The sequence below is a fragment of the Lithobates pipiens genome, unplaced genomic scaffold (genome assembly GCF_037356315.1).
Source record: "Lithobates pipiens isolate NorthernLeopardFrog02 unplaced genomic scaffold, aLitPip1_a1.2 Scaffold_16, whole genome shotgun sequence".
Classification (NCBI taxonomy): Eukaryota; Metazoa; Chordata; class Amphibia; order Anura; family Ranidae; genus Lithobates; species Lithobates pipiens.
Window position 1 is genome coordinate 269027647 of NW_027507748.1, and position 19227 is coordinate 269046873.

General features: G+C 43.9%; 1 protein-coding gene across 1 annotated transcript in view; it reads left to right on the forward strand.

The window, feature by feature from the left end:
- Positions 1-7221: 7221 nt before the first annotated feature.
- The window catches only part of AATF (apoptosis antagonizing transcription factor), a 218312-nt gene continuing 206306 nt past the window's right edge, over positions 7222-19227 (forward strand). Inside the window, exon 1 of the mRNA XM_077481392.1 lies at positions 7222-7346. Coding sequence (XP_077337518.1) covers positions 7262-7346 — 85 coding nt within the window. The 5' untranslated portion in view covers positions 7222-7261. The remainder of the gene's footprint in view (positions 7347-19227) is intronic.

Sequence of the window (19227 nt, forward strand, 5' to 3'; positions counted from 1 at the left end):
GCATATTATGAGGGGCTCCCACCATCCCTGTGCTATGCTGACTTCCTGCTGGGGCTGCTTATTATGAGGGTCTCCCACCATCCCTGTGCTGTGCTGACTTCCTCCTGGGGCTGCTTATTATGAGGGGCTCCCACCATCCCTGTGCTATGCTGACTTCCTCCTGGGGATGCTTATTATGAGGGGCTCCCACCATCCCTGTTCTGTGCTGACTTCCTCCTGGGGCTGTACCTCTGCTGTGCTCAGTATGTCAGTACAGCACAGGAATGGTGGAAACCCCTCATAATGAGCACAGCAGAGGTACAGCACCCGGAAGAAATCAGCACAGCACAGGGATGGTGGGAGCCCCTCATAATAAGCAGCCCCAGGAGGAAGTCAGCATAGCACAGGGATGGTGTGAGCCCCTCATAATAAGCAGCCCCAGGAGGAAGTCAGCATAGCACAGGGATGGTGGGAGCCCCTCATAATATGCACAGCAGAGGTACAGCCCCAGGAGGAAGTCAGCACAGCACAGGGATGGTGGGAGCCCCTCATAATAAGCAGCCCCAGGAGGAAGTCAGCATAGCACAGGGATGGTGGGAGCCCCTCATAATAAGCAGCCCCAGGAGGAGCCGGCGCAAACTGGACCAGCGGTGCATGGCAGACAATCCGCTTCTCTCTTTCTCATCTAATGAAACTTCGTATTTCGGATAGGAAATTCTTCAACGGAATTTCGTATTTCGGATAAAAACCAAACTTCCATCAGCATCGACTGTCATATTGAGGTATATTTTTGCCTTTAAATTCATCGTAAAGAAAGTTCGTACACGTTAACGAACCTAACGACAATTCGTATTTCATACGAAACGAAACGGAATTTCGGACACGAAATACGAAGTACGAATTAATTTTAATACGAAACAAAACGGAACAGAACGAAACGAATTTATTGACGGTGTCTACTAAATAGCCAATTTCATTGACTTTTTACACTGATCGGGGCTGGGCTGTATCTAAGGGAAAAGCTTCAGCCAGTCTCAGCCCCGATCACTACACAGCTCCACCCTGGGAGCGCGCACGTGCACCGTGCACACCGCTTCCTGGATATAGATATGCAGCGCTGGCTAGTGACGGATCACAGCCGGTAAAGCTGCTCTGCCACTCGCCGCCGCCACTTCAGTACCCCCATCGGGGAACGGCTGTGTCCCCAGACACACACCGGTTCCCTGATCGCTGCAGTAGTGGCAGAAATATGACGTGTACGTCATATGATGCCCACCCCGTCATTTGACTATGGCTGGGTATTGAAGTGGTTAAGACCTGTAGATGTCAGTTAGACTCCTATCGCACTGGGGTGGTTTTCAGGCACTCTAGCGCTGGAAATAGCCTCTGCTAAGCACCTGAAAACCACCTCCCATTCATTCAAGTGTGACTTTTCACACTGGGGGCGGTGCATTTGCTGGACGTTCCAAAAAGTCCTGCAAGCAGCATCTTTGGGGTGGGTTGGGAGCTCTGTATTTAGTGCTCCCAAAATGCCCTGCCCATTGGAATGAATGCGCAGCGCTTCCAAATTGCCTAAAAAAAGGGCTTCTAGAAACGCCGCAACACAGGAGTTTTAACCCCATCTTTGGGGTTAAAAGCACCTCGCTATCATCACTTTTTTTGCTAATGTGGCCGCGGCCCCAGTGTGAAAAGCGACAAGTAAGAGACTCCATGCACACTGGCTTAAAAGTTGCTGCTTCTACAAGAGTTTTGTGTTTTGCCTGTAGAAGCAGCTCAATGTTATCATATGTGTCCATACACATTAGAATGATTACAGCCAAGGTTCACACTGCTCCGGGATTGAAATCATGAAAGTTCAGCTGAACTCGCACGATTTCATTCCCGCATATCAGTCTGACGATTTCAGAGACATCTGTGCGGTTTTCTGCACAAATGTCTATTGAAATCGCACCTGAAATCACCAAAAGTAGTACACAAACTACTTTCGGGAATTGGTGCAGCGGTGCAAAGTCGGTGTTGCACCCATTTGGACGGTTCTATTGCGGGGTAATAGCCGCCGATTTGGCATGTGGTTTGACAAATTGCATGCCGAATCGCATCAATGTGAACCAGGGCACAGGAATACTTTGAGCTCAGTGTTTAGAGGCAGGAAAAAAAAACCTTCTGGTTTGCATTTCTAATTGGAGCTTTGTGGCAGAAAAAACATAAAATTCTCCTAAACTCGCCAAACTGTGTACAAAAACGCTCTATATGAGCATTTTTTTCTGCCACGGGAACTGATGTTTTTTTAAGCCTAGTGTGCATGGAGCCAAAACTAAAAATTATTTAAAGCGGAGTTCCACCCAAAAGTGGAACTTCGCTCGTCTGATTCCTCCCCCCCTCCGGTGCCATAATTGGGACCTTTCAGGGGGGAGAGGGGACAGGATACCTGTCTTTGATAGGTATCCTTTACCACTTCTAGGAGTCTCAGCCGCGGCTATTGACGTCACGGTTGGGGCTTCCTCCTCCTCCCCTGTCGCGGGGCCAGTAGGAGAGAGGAGCGGGCCTTGTGCAAGCGTAATAGGGTTTCCGGCGTGAAGCCGAAAAGCTACACTGCCGGGTTCCCTTACGTACAATGGCCGCGGCAGCACTCGACAGCTGATGGAAACATCAGCTGCGGTGTTGACATCGCTGGACTGCAGGACAGGTAGGTGTCCTATTATTAAACGCCAGCAGCTGCAGTATGTGTAGCTGCTGGTTTTTAATTAAATTTTTTTTTTGGGGTGGACTTCCGCTTTAATTGATTCCTTCTTCCTCTTCTTACTTCAACTATTATTTTTCTACATCCCTACTTTATTACTCATTAATATTTAACAAATTTCCCTTTGTTAAAAATTTTTCCATGTCATATTTAAAGGAAAAGTAGAGCCAAAGCTTGTTTGGTTGTACTTCACCTGTGGATCACAGGAGTGCAGTTTGTTCTGCTCTCCTGACGCCACAGATCCGATCCAGAAGATCACCACCATGACATCAGGATCCGCCCTCATACCTGGACCAGCACCCAGCTCAGCCTCTCAGCGGGCCACTGAGAGCCTGAGTGAGCCGCTCCCGCCCCCTCCACAGCCCAGCACTCCAGTGAGCATGAGACTGACAGTCATTAGCTCTCTGCTCCGGGACCTGTGAGAACCGAGATATCGGTGGTGTTAGATTGTTCGGTTCTCAGTCTTAGAGGCGCCAGGGGAACAATGCTGCATACACCTAGGTAAATATTATTATTAGATAAAAAGAAAACCCTTCTCTTTTTAAAAAATGGTTAAAGCATATAAAGTGCTCCCCTTCCCAACCTATATAATATAACCTTTATTTATAAAGTGCAATGGCGTCATCATGCTATGCTGGGTGGAGCAATGGCATTGTGACATCATCACCGAAGTGTGTATGCAAAGGAGGAAGGAGAGTGTCATTTATGGTTCTGTGAGAGTCTACACCTTTATCTAGGTTCTAGGTTAGCGCTGCCAAGTTGAGTTTTACATGGTTTTTAACCAAAATATTGAATAAACATAGTTGGTTCCCCCTTCTTTCTTATATATGTTTTATATTGGTATCTATGATGATTTCTCCTTTATTTGTTATATAACTAACTTATGCATAATTCAGGAGTTAGGAAAAGGGGGGTAGAAGAGGACAGAGGTCCTTGTGCTATAGTAAAAGATCCATAAGCACAGTAGATGTATATATTAATTTAAGAGGTCAATATTATTCAGTAATTTGATCCCAAAAAGGGATTGGAGAGTGTTGCCATGAGGTTGAAGTTTGGAGGCAAAAACTGAAGATTTTTTCTAACATTGTTTATTGAATATTGGTCACCTATATTGTTATTGCATATATTTGGGTACCTACAAATTTAGCACGATCTGTGATTGGGTGTGTCCAAGGGACACGGCCAACACAGAACTTCACTGATGCCTGCCCTTCCGGCAGTTAGCGTCCGCGCTGTAGCCGTCTTTTGGCTATAGCGTGGGCGTGAAGTGGTTAAAAAAAATGTTATGCTGATGTTGGCCAAGAATGTTTGTGTCTAATCTGCTTGCAATGTTATGTGTAAAAGTACTTATATTTTTTTTCTGTTTTGACTCCACAGTTCCCTTCAATGCCACAGGAATGGCAGACTGTGGCCTCCCATTTTGCCGACCATTGGGACTTTCCCAATTGTGGAGGGGCTATATATGGGAAGCACGTCCACATCATGCCACCACCTCATTCGGGGTCCTGCTGTTATAACTATAAGGGGTTTAATAGTATAGTGTTAATGGCGTGGTGTCGGCACAATATGAGTTCCTTACTCAGATGGAGTTTTACTAACGCCTCCAGACTGGTTGCCTGGCTTTGCCACCTGATGTGGAAGGACTCCCATTCGTCTTTCTTGCTGATGAAGCGTTTTGTCTGGGGAGCACCTGATGAGGCCATTTCCCCAAAGGACCCTAACCCCATAGAGGATCATTTTTAACTACCAGCTGGTCAGAGCTAGAAGTCATTGAGAATACCTTTGGGATAATGGCCAGCTGGTTCTGCCTGTTTCTGACAGTAATCCATATGGCGGACTACAAAATCAACCATATCGCCCTATCCTGCTGCATACTGCACAATTTGTTAGGGAAAAATGCCCAAAATTATATAGCCTCAGTTAGGTCTGAGGCCGGACTTCCTGTAAATCCCCTGATGGGCCTGGATACTGGCCGTACTGGCTTGGCACCTCAAAGCGCCCGTGAAGTTCAGCAGAAATATGTAAATTATTTTATGGGTAGGGGGGCCATTGCTATGCCAAACAATGTTTAAAAGATTTTTTTTATAAAAAAAAAAAAAAAAACACAAGCTGATAAAATCTTGAATTTTCTTTATCGCTTGTGTTTGTTTTTGGTTGTCTCCTAGGTTCTCCTTGTGCACTTTTAGTGCGAAGTGGATATTCCTTTACTAAATAAGCCTCATTGTCAATATGAACACAAAATTACTTCAAAAACTGGTATTGACCATTGAAAGAAGACGTAGTGACGTTTCATGGTACTGACGACACTTCAAAAGAGGACGTTCAATTACTCCAGCACCACCTTTGGTCAACTTCTGTATTGTTATCTGATCTTTTGCATTGGTTCTGAGCATGCATGTTTGTACTTTGTAAAAAAGTCTGATGGTTTTGTGTACACACGATCGAACTTATGTTGTCAAAAAGTTTGTCCATTCGCACAGCGAACAAAAGTCAGATGAAAACCGAAAGTTTGTCCAAAGGAGCGTACACATGGTCGGATGTTGCTCCAAAAACAGCTAGTTTGCATGCCTGTTGTCAAAAAGTCCAATTGTGTGTACGGGCCTTAAGAAGGGCTGCTGCACACAGAAGGATTTTTTTCTAAATGCATATAGATAAAAAACCTTCTGCTTTTAGAACCACTTTAACTCTAAGGGCCGGTTCACACTGCGGGCGATACGACTTGCCTCGCCGCAATCTGACAAGTCGCCCCCGTTCTGTACAATGGAACCGTTCTGAGAGGAGCGACTCGAGTCGCTCCGACTCAGAAAAAAGGTTCCTGTACTACTTCTGGGCGACCTCGGGGCGACTTGCATTGACTTCTATACAGAAGTCATTTGCAAATCGCCGCTGAGGTCGCGGCGAGGCAAGCCGGTGTCGCCTCGCATCGCCCGCAGTGTGAACCGGCCCTAACCTCCTACCTAGAGCTGCACGATTATTTGTTAACAACATTCTTTAGCGGTGGAACTTAAGTATAAACATTCTAACAATTTGTCCTTTAGGGCCCTTTCACACTGGGGCGCTTTGCAGGTGTTACAGCACTAAAAATAGCTCCTTAAAAGCACCCTGAAAAAGCCGCTGCTGTGTCTCCAGTGTGAAAGCCAGAGGGAGCGGTGCGCTGGCAGGACGTTAAAAAAAACTCCTGAAAGAAGCATCTTTGGAGCGATGCTGCAGTGGCGATTTGCGGGCGGTTTTAGCCCTTTTTTGGCCACTAGCGGTGGTTAAAACTACTCCGCTTGTGGCCAAATACCACCGCTAAAACGAGGGTAAAGTGCTGCTAAAAATAGCACCGCTTTACCGCCAACGCCCCCCACGGCTCAGTGTGAAAGAGGCCTTAGATCAAAGGAATATACTTTGGGGTGTAAATGAGGGAAATTTAACCACTTAAACAAACACTAAACCTTTTTCTGACATTTGTTGGTTTCAAGATAAAACCATTTTGGTTTTGCTAGAAAATTACTTAGAACCCTCAAACATATATATATATATATATATATATATATATATATATATATATATATATATTTTTTTTTTTTTTTTTTAGTAGAGAATAAAATGGTGGTTGTTGCAATATTTTATGCCACACTGTATTTGGGCAGCAGTCGATCAAATGCAATTTTTCGGGAAAAAAATTACACTTGAATTAAAAAAAAAAAAAAAAAAACTAACCAGTAAAGTTAGCCCAATTTTTTTGTATAATGTGAAAGATTTTATGCAGCAAGAATCGTGATCTTTTTATTCTAAGCAAAAAATTGTGATTCTCATTTTGGCCAGAATTGTGTAGCTTTACCCTACCATAACAAAATTAATAATTAAGAAAAAAAAGAAAGAAAAGCTGAAAAATCTAGTAACAAATGATGCAACAGATGATATTTTGCTCTATTAGCTTATAAAAAAGCTATATAAAAACATGCAAAAACACCAAAATCGTGCATAAACGCGCAGAAAAAAACCCGCTCAGGTGTGAATGCAGCGTAACATTTGACTTTGGAATGAATTGGACATTATCGGACAAAAAACACAAATATTGTTGGAAAAAAACTCTCGAATGAACATATTACTATCTGCGCCCTCAAAATTTCTCGTCAAAAAGAAAAGACGATTAATCCACTAATGATTAAAAAAAAAAAAAAAAAAAAAAACACCTTTCTTCGGAACCTTGTTCACTTTTTACAAATTTGTGACTGAACTTTCCCTCATGTATGGCCAAGTTTTGGCTTGTTGTGCTACCTCACAATGGTATGGTGTTCATCACAAGCAGACCCATGTCATCCACTATAGAGTGCTCCTCACTAGCATTGCACAGTATTAGCATGGACTGAGCAGTTCCCATTACAGAAGCAATAACCCTCTCTGAGGTACAGTCACAGCGCCGTAACTCGCTCTACAGCCACCAACACATTACCCTCTTGTGTGAGAGCTCTACTGAGAGATGAGTGCGGAAGTGCAGCGACCGATGACGTCAGCCTAAAAGGGGCGTGTCCGTTGTCGGCGTGCTCCAGGAAAATGGCGGCGCCCTTGTCCCAGGAGTTGGAGAGTTTGCTGAACCCACAGCCGCGGTTTTGGGACCCCGAAGATGATGGGGACGAAGGTGAGAGATTCCTTTTAGTTTATCTACATCGGTGATAAAATAAGTCTCTCTGGGAGGGAAAGGGTGGATAGTTGAGGGCAGTCACGTGTGCTGTGTAAGCCTAGCACCGGCACTTTTCAGTCAGTGGCAGAGAACATGTGCTGAGGCGACTCTCCTTATTGTCTGTGTTATGTATCTACATGAGGATTCAACCCTGAGGGTTTCCCACAGCCATGCTACTAGATGCTGTGTTCATTATCCAGGCAGACCAGTCTCGACGTCAGCAAGTGATGTTATGTCATTAAAGTGGTTGTAAACCCTGTTATACAACTTGTACCTGCAGGTTAGACTATAATAAGGCTTGTAGGTACTGGAAATAGCGCCTAAACCTGCACGGTTACCATATATCAGTGATGGCGAACCTTGGCAACTCAGATGTTTTGGAACTACATTTCCCATGATGCTCAACTACACTGCAGAGTGCATGAGCATCATGGGAAATGTATTCCAAAACATCTGGGGTGCCAAGGTTTGCCATCACTGATATATATGCTTGCGCAGATAAAACGGATGGGCCACTCATGGCATGCCTGCCATTGTGTGCTCCTGCCAATCACAGCGCTGGAGCCCGCAAACCCAGAAATAACTTTGGGAGACGTGTCGCTGGTCACATCGGTGTGTGGGGACCACTGCGACAGCTTTGCTCTAAGGGGAATACTTCATAATGAGCTAATGCACATGATGCCTTTTAATTTTACAGGATTTTTTTTTTTTTTTTTTTTTGGCGGGGTTTACAAACGCTTTAACCACTTCAATACCAGGCACTTATCCGCCACCCCCTTCCTGCCCAGGCCAATTTTCAGTGCTGTCACTTTTTAAATGACATTTGCGCAGTCATACTACACTGTACACAAACACAATTGTTATCATTTTGTTCCCACAAATAGAGCTTTCTTTTGGTGGTATTTGATCACCAATAAAAAAATTTGAAAAAAAATAAGGTTTTTCTGTTTTTTTATAAAATTTTGTAAAAAAAGTTTTCTCCACTGATGGGCACTGATAAGCTGCACCGATAAGATGGCATTGATGGGGGGCACTCATAGGCAGCACTGATAGGTGACACTGATAGGCGGTACTGCTGGGCACTGATATGCGGCACGGTTGGCTGACACTGATAAATTGCACTGATAAGCATCACTGATGGCACTGACAGGCATTTTTAATGGGCACTGATTGGCATATCCCTGGTGGTCTAGGGTGGCATACCTGGTGGTCCTGTGTAGTGGCCAATCCACTGTTTTTCCACTTCCCCATTGAACAAGCAATTTGTGATGTAACCAGGGCCTCACAGACACATCTTAGAAAGGATACATAAAAGTGTTTTCCTCCTTGGATGATGTGCCAGGAGGCAGATCCAGAGTTCCAGGAATGTCATTCACAGTCTGGTCAGATACTGGGGGCAGAGGACTGACCAAGCTGTGGTAAACAAAGGTGTAGGTCATCAGGCTGGCTCTGCTGTCTGCCATAACTGTGTAAATCGCAGGACAGTGCAACACTCTAAAAATACAAATCCTTCGGCAGTGGCCCTTTTTTCTTGTGCCGCATACACACGATGGTAATTCTTGCCAGAAAAAGACAGATAAGAGCTTTTCATCGGAAAATGCGACTGTGCGTATGCTCCATCGGAATTTAGCTGTCCGAGTTTCCACCAACCAAAAATTGATAGCATGTTCTCAATTTTCCAGACGGAAAAACTTTCTATTGGAAATTCCGATCGCGTGTATGCAATTCTGACACGCCAAAAATCACGCATACTCAGATTCAACTATGAGACAGAAGCTATTGGCTACTGGCTATTGAACTTCCTTTTTCTAGTCCCGTCATACGTGTTGTACGTCACTGCATTCTAAACAATCGGAATTTGGTGTGACCGTGTGTAGGCAAGACAACTTGAGCAGAATTCCATCGGGAAAACCATCAGAGTGGAATTCCGATCGTGTGTACCCGGCATAAGGAGGGATAAAGCCATCTCCCTTTACTTCCTGGAACTCTGGATCTGCCTCCTGGCACATGTGACAAGGCACATCATCCAAAGAGGAAGGCACTTTTGATGTAGCCTTCCCAGGATGCGTTTGTGAGGACCTGGTTACATCACAAATTGCTTGCTCAATGAGGAAGTGGAAAAACAGTAAATGTGGGTGACGTGGAGTAACATCTAAAGAAGAGATTGATCTCTAAAAGCGCGGATCTGGATATTGCTGCACAGTGGCAAATACTGTGAAAGTGAGATACCCCTACGAGGGGTGAGTAATTTGAGTGAGTGCATTACCTATAGGGGGCACTGTAAGAAGCACAAAGGAACACGTTGGAAGAGCACCTACCTACCTGTCACTTTTTTGAAAATTTTATTTTATTATATTTGTAAATATTCTCAATTTATTTTTAGCATATGGCCTGAATAGCACAGCATCATTTTCAAGTTTGCAATACTGCATAACAATCAGCACTGTTTTTCATATTACAGAATCACTCCGCACTTTGTACATAATGTGCACAATTGCATGTCATGTATAGCATATTTGTTTATATTATAACAATTTTATGTTTACATCTAGCATTTAGATTTTCAATTCGATTTTGTATCTGAGAAGGAGGTGCAGCATTGGTATATCTCAGACCCCGATTAAGGGTTTGTGTCCCCTGAACAGTGCCATACCTACCTTTTTTTTTTTTTTTTTTTTTTTTTTCAAATTTGCATTTCTATACTCCACTTAGGTGGTTGTATTGGTAGGGGCAGCAGTTCCTAAATATTCAGTTCTAGCCATCTGCACGGGTTCATCCATAATCTCTTCCATTTTTTGGAATAAAATTGTATCTGAACTTCTTATCTGTTGGGTCGTGCTTCAATGTTCCTTTTTGTTACATTTCACTACTAGCCAAGAAGACAGTGGGTGTAGAAGCTGCCTGCCCAGGAACCAGATTATTTACATCAACATCAAGACTTTGAGATAGCAATTCCAATAGGATAACCGGTCCAGTGCATTTTTTTATCCACACTCATCAACTAAGACAAATTCCAAATAGATGACTAAAGTAGAATCAACTTCTTTTTTTTTTTCATTTTGGATAGAGTAATAGAAGGTTAAACCCTGTTAGTTTTTTTTGTGGCCATTTGTGTCCCATTGGGGAGATTTCCCTTCACTTCCTGTCCCATAGATGCACAGAAAGTGAGAGGAAATCCCCCTAAACTGAGGGAATATCTGGTTGTCACCAGGATCATCAGAACTAGTGTCCTCATTGGATGATTTCACTCTATTACTGTTCTGGTGTTAATCCAAGATTTGGTATTTACATCACATTTATGATTGCCTTTACCAGAACACAGGGCACATAGAAGGGGGGGGGGGGGATCACTCTATTGAGGGTACACCCAGCAAAAAACAGGTGTTATAATCCCTCTGCACTCTAATCGCAACTAAAAAAAGTTTTGCTTTTAGTTATACTTTAATGAACAAGATCTGGATAAGTCTTGGTGTCTGTGCAGTATAATAAATGCTTCAAACAAACCATATTAAAGCAAATGTGTTGCTATCCAGAAATATAAAAAATTACGCTCCCTGCAAAGGACTCAAAGTGGAACTCCGGTCAAAATAAAAAAAACACTCCATATATAGTCCCTTGAATTAAAGGATAGGTTCACTTCTGTAAAAAAAAAAAAAAAATGCACATCTTTTTGCAGGTAACTGAAAATGTAAATGAATGAAGAGGCCGGGGGGGATCGTTTTTTAAAATTGTGACAATTTTGCTTTAATTGCCATCACAAGGGATGAACAACATCCCTGTGATAAGCATGAGCAGTGACAGGTACTCTTTACGAAGACAGGGGCAAGTACAGTTGTTACATGTTATAGGGGGTGAACCTACCCTTTAAGTATACATTATTCTAGAGATGCACCGAAATTTTCGCAGCCGAATCATTTCGTCCGCAAATTGTATTTTTGGCATATTTCCCATAGCAAAAACAAACTGCAGATAATGCATGCGCAGTAGCGGTGGCCACGCCGCCGGCTGTTGCCCATTGCGGGGTCTCATCCTGGCGCCTCAAGGTCCTATCCTGTCCTTTCCTCCCCTCCCTCCTTCTCTCCTTGCAGAGCGGCGATCTCCCTGTGTCAGGGAGCTGAATTGCCCGCGCCACAGTAACGCTTCCTGTGATAGACAGCACACTGATCCAATGCTGGGACATTGATTCAGTGTGACATGATCACAGGAGGCAGGACATTGTTACTGCAGTCCGGGTAATTCAAATACAGCTCCGTGACACAGTGGGAGATCACCGCTCTGATCCGCGCATAGGCAGAGACGTCATCCCACAGGCACTAGTGAGAAGCTGCATGTTATGGGCACAGGCAGGCTGCATCCCACAGGCACTGGTGAGAAGCTGCATGTTATGGGCACAGGCAGGCTGCATCCCACAGGCACTGGTGAGAGGCTGCGTCTTCTGGGCACTGGCAATGCTGCATCTGACAGGCACTGGCGAGGCTACATTGATCTCTTGTATCATGTCTGCAGTCTCTGACCATCTCCTGTATCAAATCTGCTAGCTATGCACCAAATGGAAATTTTGCTAATACTATAGGTGTGTTTAAGTAAGAGATTGCATACATGATACAAGAGATGGCTAAGCCTCGTACACACGCTGACTTTTGTCCCAAGGTCATTGGTCCTAAACTTGTCTTGCATACAAATGGCAAGAAATTGTTGGCCAATAAACATGAACGTAGTGCTGTACTACGTGGTTTTTTAGCTCTTTAGCGCCACCCTTCTGCTAATTTAGTGTTAGTAGAAGTTTGAGTGTTGATTCGCGCTTTTGAGTTAATTTCTGAACAGCCGTTGGACCAAAAATTGGTTGCTTTATTAATCGTGACCAATTATGTCATATGGCTTTGCTGCGGGAGCTCCAGGAGAATAATCTGGATGATTTTCGGAATTATCTCTGGATGACCGACCCCTGCTTTCACCAACTCTTGCCATTGTTGACCCCCTATAGTAACAAGCAGGACACATGCATGAGGCTTTTATTTTAGATTTTGGTTGAATAATGATTTGATTTGTTTTGGTATATTTGCTATATTTTTGGATGCATAGAATGCACTTTTCGGTTAAGTTCTGTTGGCAGATAGCATATCTAATTTTATAAAAAAAATTTTTTAATGCACAATAAAAAAAAAAAATGTGGGGAATAATACTGGGATATGTGTTTTATTCAAATGACCATTTGGAAGTAGCCAGTTACATTTGAAAAAAAAAATACAATGTAAAATTAACAAGGGACACCAATTGAATATTTTTGATCTTAAAAACTACGGGAGAATGGTGTTGTGGTAACTTGCACCAAACAATAGCAAGCATAATGATGATAATCTTTATCACTAGAAAAAAAAAAGCCTTTGAATTTTTTTTTTGCAATAACTCCCTCAGTATCACCAGCAAAGCAGCTTAAAGCGGGAGTCCACCGGGACTCCGCTTTTTTTTTTATTTTATTTTTTTTAAAAGCCAGCAGCTACAAATACTGCAGCTGCTGACTTTTAAAATAGTGACACTTACCTGCCCAGCGCGCCCGCGATGTCGGCACCCGAAGCCGGTCTCTAGATCGTCTGTAAGGTGCTGCCGCCGCCATCTTGGGTATGGGAATCAGGAAATGGAGCCTTTCGGCTTCATTTCCCGGTTCCCTACTGCGCATGCGCGAATCACGCTGCGCAATAAGGACGGTCCCGCTGCCTCTGGGATCTGTGTGTTTCCCAGCAGGCAGCGGGGCACTTGCGGAAAGGGGCGTAATCTACGCCCCTTTCCGCAGAGAGCTATCCCGGAAGTGGGTGCAGAATACCTGTACTGTACAGGTATCTGCACCCCCCTCTCCCCTGAAAGGTGCCAATTGTGGCGCCGGAGGGGGGGAGGGTTCCGATGAGCGGAGGTCCACTTTAGGGTGGACCTCCGCTTTAATTATTATCCCATTAAAGCAGAAGAGAATTGTGCGCTGCATTTCCAGATTTCATAATTTGTCACATCACAAATGTTATTTCTCCATTACGAACACTACAAGACCGACCGCTTCTGGCTCGTCCTTGCTTCCGAGCATGCGTGTTTGTACTTTTGACTTTTGTCCAACGGACTTGTGTACACACACTCGGAAAATCCGACAACAGACATTTGTCTGGAAAATTTTAAAGCCTGCCATCCAAAATTTGTCCGGGTTTTCAGCCAACAGCCTGTCATCACACAATTCTGTCGGAAAATCTGATCATGTGTACAAGGCTTTAGAGACTGCAGACATGATACAAGAGATGGTTAGAGACTGCATTTTTCTTGAACTTTTCTTGTACTAAAAGTGCCAATAATGTCCAACCATAAATTCATATTAATTTAAATTGATGATATTAATTGAAAAGTTTCATAGTTAGTAAGGTTGAATAAAGACACCAGTCCATCCAGTTCAACCTGAGTGTCTACAATTGTGCCTATCCCTGTACATTGCACACTCGCATGGGTCCCTACGCTCAAGGAGCCCACAATCCAAGGTCCCCATTCATATACTAGGGTCAATTTTGGACAGAAGCCAATTAACCTACCTGCATGTCTTTGGATTGTGGGAGGAAACTAGAGTACCCGGAGGAAACCCACGCAGGCACAGGGAGAACATGCAAACTCCAGGCAGGTAGTGTCTTGGTTGGGATACGAACCAGTGACCCTTCTTAGTGCTAGGTGAGAGTGCTAACCACTACACCACTGTGCCGCCCAAAGTTGAATATAATTTTTATATAAATATTAGTAGTATAGCAAAAACTTTTTTAGATTTGGTAAGGGGCAAGAACCAGGTTGAATAAAAATCAATGATTTAAAAAAAGAAATAATTCCCTTTTTTTTCTTTCCCTTTTTTTTCTTTCCCTTTTTTTTTCTTTCCCTTTTTTTTCTTTCCCTTTTTTTTTCTTTCCCTTTTTTTTTCTTTCCCTTTTTTTTCTTTTTCTTTCCCTTTTTTTTCTTTCCCTTTTTTTTTCTTTCCCTTTTTTTTCTTTCCCTTTTTTTTCTTTCCCTTTTTTTTCTTTCCCTTTCTTCCTTCTCCCAGATCCATCATGGCAGCATCTGTTAGTGGGCATCCGCTCACCTACTGCTACATTACCATCCTTCCCATTAAAGCGAATGGGACTGTCAGCGGGGCAGATGAAGGTTGCTCTTTAAAAATTATGATTTGAGTTGATTTTAATCAAGCATTTTTACTAGTGATTTAAATCAAATCCACCCTGTCTCATGTTCTCAGCATGGGGGGGGGGGGGGGGTGCCTTGTAGAAAGAGGGCCCTTTTTGGGGGAAAAAGGAGGCCCCCTATGTGGATGATTATGGGGTACTTTGGACCCCTACCCATTCACCTAAAAAATAAAGTGTCAAAAATAGAAACAGCACACGGGTTTTTGACAAAGTAATTTTATTAAAGCAGCTCTGGTGTGTCTTTTTTTTTCCTCTTTCAGATTTTTCTTGTCCCTTCGGTGATGTCTTCATCCTCCCTGGTTCTTCTCCCTCCGCTGATGTCTCCTCTGTCTTCTCCCTCTGCCAGTGTCCTATCGTATTGTGTCCCCCATCGGATAGTGTCTGCTGTGTACTGCGCATGCACAGGACACAGCACACACAGATTCCGAAAATAGCCGAAGATGAACAGCGCCTGCGCCATGAGTCCAGGTTCTAGCCCCACCATCCAAGTGGACATAGTTAGAATAAAAAGAGCCGAGCGCAGAGAGGCTGTGCCTGAAGCGTGGCGAGCAAAGCGAGCCCGCGATGGACCCTCTAATATTGGCAGCCCTATGTCCACTTGGATGGTGGGGCTACCACCTCGACTCACGGCTCAGGCGCCGTTCATCTTCGGAGATTTTCCGAAGCTCCTTGTGGTCCGTAATGCGCAAGAGCTACGCCTGCGCAGTACGGGGCAGACAGTATCCGATAGCCGGATGCTATATGCCAGAACACCGGGTCTCCTTGGTCTCTGCTGTCTTCTCCCCCTGTTCTTTCTCCAATGTTCTTTCAACACTCTTATTGTCTCAGTGCCCGATAGTTCATCCGACTTTACCAATGTTGGCTTTGATGGCTTAGCAATTTAAAGCCAGATATTGGACAATGGCTTTTAAATCTAAATATGCCTAAAGTGTTACTAAAGTCAAAAAGTAATTTTATCTTTTTTTTTATTTTTATTCAAACAGCAAACGTGTTATACTTAGCTGCTCTGTGCAGTGGTATTACACAGTGGCCCCGATCCTCCTCTTCTGGGGTCCCCAGCAGCGATCTTCTCCTCCTCTTCGTCTTGGGACTACCATAGCCAGCCGCTGGCTATGATGAGCGCGTAGTATGCATGCTCCTGACCTGTGTTCCTATGGAAGCGCGCTCCATAGACTTACACAATGGGCCTGCCTCTCACTTCCTCTTCACTGCATCTGATTGATAGCAGCAAGAATCAATGGCTCCTGTTGCTGCTTAATGCAAACATTACATTACCACTTCAGCCCCGGAAGATTTGGCTGCTCAATGACTAGAGCACTTTTTGCGATATGGCACTGCATCCCTTTAACTGACAATTGCGCGGTCCTGCGACATTGTATCCAAACAAAATTCACATCCTTTTTTTTCCAAAAAATAGAGCTTTCTTTTGGTGGTATTTGATCATCTCTGCGGTTTTTATTTTTTGCGCTATTAAACAAAAAAAGTGACAATTTTGAAAAAAACACAATATTTTGTACTTTTTGATATAATACCGTAAATATCCCCAATTTTTTTTTCTCAATTTAGGCTGTTATGTAGCCTGCTGCATATTTTTGGTAATTAATATACGCTTATTGCGATATTGACTGGTTTGGCCAAAAGTTATAGCATCTACAAAATAGGGGATAAATTAATGCCATTTTTATTATTATTATTATTTTATTTTATTTTTTTGGTAATGGCGATCTGTGATTTATTTATTTTATCATGACTGCAGCATTGTGGCAGACTTTTCGGACACTTTTTTTTTGACACATTTTTGGGAAGATTGACAATCATACAGTGATCGGTGCTATAAAAATGCACTGATTGCTGTATAAATGTCACTGGGAATGTCAGGGAAGGGGTTAACACTAGGGGGCCGATCAAGGGGTTAACTGTGTTCCCTGACTGTGTGTTTTAACTGTAGGGGAGAGGGGTCAGACTATAGAAGATGACAGATCGTGGTTCCTAGCTATTAGGAACCTACGATCTGCATCTCCTCTCAGAACAGGGATTTGTGTGTTTATATACACACACACACACACACCCACCCACATCCCTGTTCTGCCTCTCGTGCTCAAGATCGCTCGTGGATGGCGGTCATCGTGACTGCTGGTCACAGGCATCGGCAGTGCAGCAGGCATGTGCCCTGCTATACTGCTTAACCAGTTCCCGACCGGCGTACGTGGGCAGAATGGCACAGGCAGGAATATTGGCGTAAAGGTATGTCCATTTTTAAATGCTGCCCTGCCATCGCGCTGCCAGATGCCGGTCAGGACCCCATGAGTCCGGTCGCGGGTCCCGCGGAGATCCCCGCGATCGTCTCACGGGGCAGCTGAACTGGGAGATGCCGTTGTAAACAGCATCTCACCGTTCTGCCTAGCAACAAGTGACACTGATCTCTGCTCCATGTGATTTTTTTTTTTTTTTTTTTAAAGCCAGCAGCTACAAATACTGCAGCTGCTGACTTTTAAAATAATGACACTTACCCGCCCAGCGCGCCCGCGATGTCTGCACCCGAAGCCGATCTCTCGATCGTCTCTCGGGTGCTGCCTTGGGTATGGGAATCAGGAAGTGGCTTCATTTCGGCTTCATTTCCTGGTTCCCTACTGCGCATAAACAAGTCACGCTGCGCAATAAGGATGGTCCCCGCTGTCTCTGGGATCCGTGTGTTTCCCAGCAGGCAGCGAGGGACCTTCGGAAAGGGGCATAGATTCTGCGGAAAGGGGCGTACCTTCTGCAGAATCTACGCCGGAAGTGGGTGCAGATACCTGTACTGTACAGGTACCTGCACCCCCCTCCCCCCCTGAAAGGGGCCAATTGTGGCGCCGGAGGGGGGAGGGTTCCAATGAGCGGAAGGTCCACTTTAGGGTGGACCTCCGCTTTAACCCCTTCACTGCCAGTGTCATTTACACAGGAATCAATGCATTTGTATAGCATTGATTGCTGTATAAATGACAATGGTCCAAAAATGTGTCAAAAATGTCCGATGTGTCCGCCACAATGTCGCAGTCACAATAAAAATCGCTGATCGCCGCCATTACTAGTAAAAAAAAAAATATTAATAAAAATGCCATAACTATCCCCTATCTTGTAAACGCTATAACTTTTGCGCAAACCAATCAATCGCTTACTGCGATCTTTTTTTTTCTATATTTTTTTTGGGGGGGGATATTTATTATAACAAAAAGTAAAAAATTATGCTTTTTTTTTTTTTTTTTTCAAAATTGACCCTTTACTTTTATTTATAGCGCAAAAAATAAAAACCGCAGGGGTGATCAAATACCTCCAAAAGAAAGCTCTATTTGTGGGGAAAAAAAAGGACGTCAATTTTGTTTGGGAGCCACGTCGCATGACCGCGCAATTGTCAGTTAAAACGACGCAGTACCGAATCGCAAAAAGTGGTCTGGTCTTAAGCCAGCAAAATGGTCCGGTCTGAAAGTGGTTAAAGGAGCGGCGTATAGCTACGTTGACTCATGGAATTGTGCCGACCTGCCGCAGTATGACGGCGGATGGGTAAGGTAAAAATGTATTTAGGTTTAGTAACACTTTAAGGCTCATGCATCTACCATTTACCATCATACCTAGAAAGCCTACATCTTGTGGTGCGATTCCCTCATCCATATTCCTTTTCAGTGGTGTGCAGATCAAAAGCTAGCCTTAAAGTGGCTGTAAACCCTTACAGACCACTTTTTGCTGCAGATAAGTCTATAATAAGGCTTACCTGTAGCTACCCCGCATATCTCCTAAACCTGCATGGTTTAGGAGATATCTCCTGTATCAACATGTGCCGAAGTCATTGGCACATGCGCACTGAAGCAACGGCACGTGCCATTGCTTCAGCTAATGTGCCGTTACCGGTGGCTACCGCATAGGAGTGACTTAATTGCTGCTCCAGCCAATCACAGAACTGGAGCCCACGATACCTGGAAGTAACTCCGGGAGTGATGTTGCCTGCCGGCCGGAGCGGTCTATGGGGATGCCACAGGGCCTTCGATCTAAGGTGAGTATTTCATAATGAGCTAGTATGCTACACATACTAGGTCATTATGCCTTGCAGGTTTTTTTTTTTTTTTTTTTTGCTTGTACAACCACTTTAAGTCACTTCAGCTTGGAAGGGTTTGGAGCCAGTAACCTTGTGTTGCAAATATCTTTTTTTTTTTTTTTTTTTTTTTTTTTTTAGTTTACGTAAGGGCAAGTCGGTGCTTTGAAACTCTCTCCTTTTTGCCAAAGGTTGTGTCTGCCTTTCATTTAAGGAGGAAGTAAAGGCTATTTTTTTTTTTTTTTTTTAAATGCAACCTGCAAGGCAAGGGCATAATGAGATAGTATGCATGGCATACTAGCTCATTAGGAATAATTTACCTGAGAACGAAGCCCCCAAAGCAGTCCTCCTCTATCTTCGCCACTGCCATGTATCTCGGAGTGAGTTCTGGGTCTTGCTGCTCCGGCGCTGTGATTCGTCAGAGCTGCGATGTCACTCCCGCGCATGCGCATGGGAGCTGACACGAACAGCATATTGCCGTGATCTGCGGCGTGCTCAGTGTGCCGCTGTCTTTTTGTAAATATCTCCTAAACCATATATGTTTAGGAGATATTTCTTGGACCTACAGGTAAGCCTTAAT